The sequence below is a fragment of the Tupaia chinensis genome, unplaced genomic scaffold, assembly GCF_000334495.1.
Source record: "Tupaia chinensis unplaced genomic scaffold, TupChi_1.0 Scaffold000286_1, whole genome shotgun sequence".
Taxonomy (NCBI): domain Eukaryota; kingdom Metazoa; phylum Chordata; class Mammalia; order Scandentia; family Tupaiidae; genus Tupaia; species Tupaia belangeri.
In genome coordinates this window covers 410,393-411,748 of record NW_006159770.1, presented here as the reverse complement: position 1 = coordinate 411,748, position 1,356 = coordinate 410,393, and the positions used below count along the sequence as shown (strand labels likewise).

At 68.9% G+C, this 1,356-nt stretch overlaps 1 protein-coding gene across 2 annotated transcripts in view; it reads left to right on the top strand.

Annotated features, from left to right (window-relative positions):
• Positions 1-1,356, top strand: part of PPP6R1 (protein phosphatase 6 regulatory subunit 1) — a gene marked incomplete at its 3' end in the record, with an annotated part of 27,924 nt that overhangs the window by 855 nt on the left and 25,713 nt on the right. Inside the window, 1 exon segment of one of the 2 annotated variants that reach the window (XM_027772592.1) lies at positions 499-688. Within the exon segment in view, the coding sequence (XP_027628393.1) occupies positions 629-688 (60 nt within the window). 2 annotated transcript variants of the gene reach the window in all.

Here is a 1,356-nt window from a genome sequence, read left to right as displayed (position 1 = left end):
TGGGGGCCCCCGGGCTCCCGTCCGTCCGCGGGCCTTTCTCTCCGGCCCTCCGCCCGCGTCTTGGCTCCTTGGGGCCCTTCTCCTCCCCGGGGCTCCTGTCGCCCCCGTCTCGTTCCGCTCCCCACCCCCAGGTCTCGCTCTGTCCGGACTTCCCCCAAGTCGCTCGTCTTCCCTTCAGTCCCTCTGGCCTCGCAGCGCTTCCCCGTTAGTCGCCCCAAAGTCTCTCGTCTCTTGCCCTCACCCCCAGAGCCTCAGTTCCTCTCCTAAGCCCCTCGGCCTGGTCCCCGGCTCCCCAGGCCCGCCCCTCGTGCCGTCCGGTCTCCGCGCCCTGCCCTGCCCTGCCCTGCCCTGCCCTGCCCGTGCTCTCTCCCCTGCCCTCCCCAGGCCCCTGCGCTCCAGCCCCGTCTGGGGTCCCCAGCCTGCCCCGGCCTTGCTCCCCGCTCCCTGGCCCTGCGTGGCGGGGTGCCCCGGCGGGCGCCTCGGCTCAGGCCCGGCCTGCAGCGGGGTGCCCCCGAAACAAAGACGGCGGCCATCGGTCACAATCGCGTGGTGATGGAGGGGACCCTGGCCGCAGCGAACCGGCGACTGGCGCGGAGGCCTGTTGGGCCGAGGGCTGAGGGGGACTGGCATGGAGAGTGCGAGGAAGGGCCTCCCTGCGGGGAGGAACAGCGCGTGCAGCGGCGAGAAGGTGGGGGCCTCGGCAGGGGGGGGCGGGTGCTGGGACGAACCTGCCACTCACCGCCTGCCTGGAAGGCCAGATGTTTCTGGAAGGGCCCTCCCTGTCTGTCAGATGTGGCCCGACGGACACAGCAGCTGCTGTGTGCACGCCCTGTGTAGTCCTGTGTGGTGCGTGTGCCCTGCGTGCCAGCGCCCGCCACACGTGCCACACACCATGGGCTGGCTGGCAGCGTCGCTTGTGCTGTCTAAAGAGGCCGTTTTTGAAAAACACATTCCTGCCCAGCGTGTGCCACTGTGTCAAGCAGCGGGGATGAGGGACTGGGTCGGGTCTGGGCTGGTGAGGAGGCAGTGGAGGCTGTGTTGAGCAAGCCCTTCCGTCAGGTGGACTGGGTTTGAATCTTGCCAGCGAGCCCGCACTGCCTGCCTCCCCATGGATGGGATGTCGCGAGTGTTGTCTCATCCGGGGTCCTGGGGGCAGGCGCAGTGAGCACTCAAGTGTCTGTCCAGCCGCCGTTGGGTTGGAGGGGCCCTTACGGTGGTTCTGGTTCTCACAGCTGGCCTCGTCCCAACAGCAGTTCCTGGAGAGGTGTTGCTTGTCACAGTGGGGAGGGGGGGTGGAGAAGGGCAGCAGCCTCTAGTGATTGAGGCCAGAAACCTGCTGGGACAGCCCCCCGGGAA